The sequence below is a fragment of the Propithecus coquereli genome, unplaced genomic scaffold (genome assembly GCF_000956105.1).
Source record: "Propithecus coquereli isolate 6110/MARCELLA unplaced genomic scaffold, Pcoq_1.0 Scaffold175, whole genome shotgun sequence".
Lineage (NCBI taxonomy): Eukaryota > Metazoa > Chordata > Mammalia > Primates > Indriidae > Propithecus > Propithecus coquereli.
Genome location: NW_012142190.1, coordinates 4050629 through 4052355, shown reverse-complemented (window position 1 = coordinate 4052355; position 1727 = coordinate 4050629). Strand labels below are relative to the sequence as shown.

Below are 1727 nucleotides of genomic sequence, written 5' to 3'. Positions count from 1 at the left end.
CAATATGTGGCAATTATTAAAAATACCTTTTCGTCTCTTTAGATACCATAATGTCTACATAGGAAATAATAAACTATTTGGTATTCATTTATAAAGATTTTCCTAGACCTATGTTGCCAGGGGGTTAACCTGGACATCAATCACCTAGGTAAGTTTACAAAAATTTTCTTACCTGGTGTAATGGGGTACATACATGGAATTTAAATGCAGCAATATGTATGTTTATGAATTTATGAACTTTTGCAAAATAATTTGAAATTGGTTTGAAATTTAATATTATTTACAACTTACACATTTTTTTTTGGTTGTGATGGTGATGGCGTTTTTGATGGTCTTCCTCGTCCTTTCTGTGGTGTGGATTGTGTGGATTCAACTGCACTAGTTTCAGGAGATTCTGCTCTGCTTTGGGGAAGACCCAAATGTGGACAGCATCAAATTATGATTTATAATATAGGAACTAAATATATGCAGTTTAGAGTTACACATACTTACCTTTGCTGTGCTCTCCTTGATGCTCGGTGCTGTTTGCTTTTGGATTTCTGTTCTGTATTTCCACTTTGTCTTTCTTCTTCTTCCTCTTCCTCTGCTGCTGGAGGTCCAGATTTTTTTTTGCTTCCTTTTTTAGAGGTTTTCACTGTTGGCTCCTCTTTTGGTGTACCTCCACCAAGAGGTTTTGGTGGACGACCTCTTTTACCCTTTTTTGGTGGACTGTTCTGTTCATCCTCATTTTCTAATATATCTTCTTTAAGCCTCTTTTCCTCAGGCCACTGCTGTTCATCCGATTCTGAAGCTGTATGGCCTCTTTTCCGACCTCTCTGACTGCCTTTAGGTTTCTGTTCCTGCACCAACTTAGTCAGGTCATCCACACCTAATTTCTCCTCTGGGTCTGTGACGGGTGTTTTTTTACGGCTTCTAGGCTTCTCCAATTCAGACTAAGAAGGGGAAATACCACAATTTATATTTATAAAATGGTTAATATGCATATTTTGAAGAATAAAACAAATTATCCATATTTGTCATAAACATGTACCTAACTGAAGTATACAGTTCTTAAATACATCAGAATCATAACTATTTACTTGCTTTCGTTAATAGTTTTTAATTAAAAAAAATTCTCTGGGGTAAGACGCTAAATTTTCATTCTTACTTTTAAGCTAGTGCCTTAAAAGGAAACCTCTCAAGATCTGTATCTTATTAAGTTATAAATTTTAGTGAAAAGCTATTTCATAAAAAAGAACATTCTAAATTCAGTGCTTGGTCCTGAAGGAAAACTATACTAAAGTATGTTTTGATAGTCAATTTAAGTAATTCTTACTTTACCACATAGTACATCATAAGACATAAAATATCAACTATGTTATATTATTCTTACATCATAAAAGAACTATTTTTATTTTGCACATGGAAGTTGCAAGATACAAAAGTTAAAAATATTCATTTATTAAGAATTTTGGAAACACTTCTGAATCAGAGATACTACTTCTTTCTAGGTATAACTGAAAACAAAAAAATAAAAATAAATCAGTGGCTTTCAAATTTAAAATAAAATCCTCATCTATATTCAAGAATTTATGTGTAAACCAGCTGATGGAGACCGAAGAAATTCTCTAAGAACTCAGGAATGAAGTGTATGTGCGAATGTTTATAATTACCAAGTTAATTTCCAAAAAGTCTATGCCAATTTATACTCTTAAAATTCAGTGAAAAGAAAACAGCAAAAACTATTG

General features: G+C 32.7%; 1 protein-coding gene across 1 annotated transcript in view; it reads right to left on the bottom strand.

Annotated features, from left to right (window-relative positions):
• The window catches only part of PDS5B (PDS5 cohesin associated factor B), a 139702-nt gene that overhangs the window by 4244 nt on the left and 133731 nt on the right, over positions 1-1727 (bottom strand). Inside the window, 2 exon segments of the mRNA XM_012642128.1 lie at positions 292-399; positions 493-932. Coding sequence (XP_012497582.1) covers positions 292-399; positions 493-932 — 548 coding nt within the window.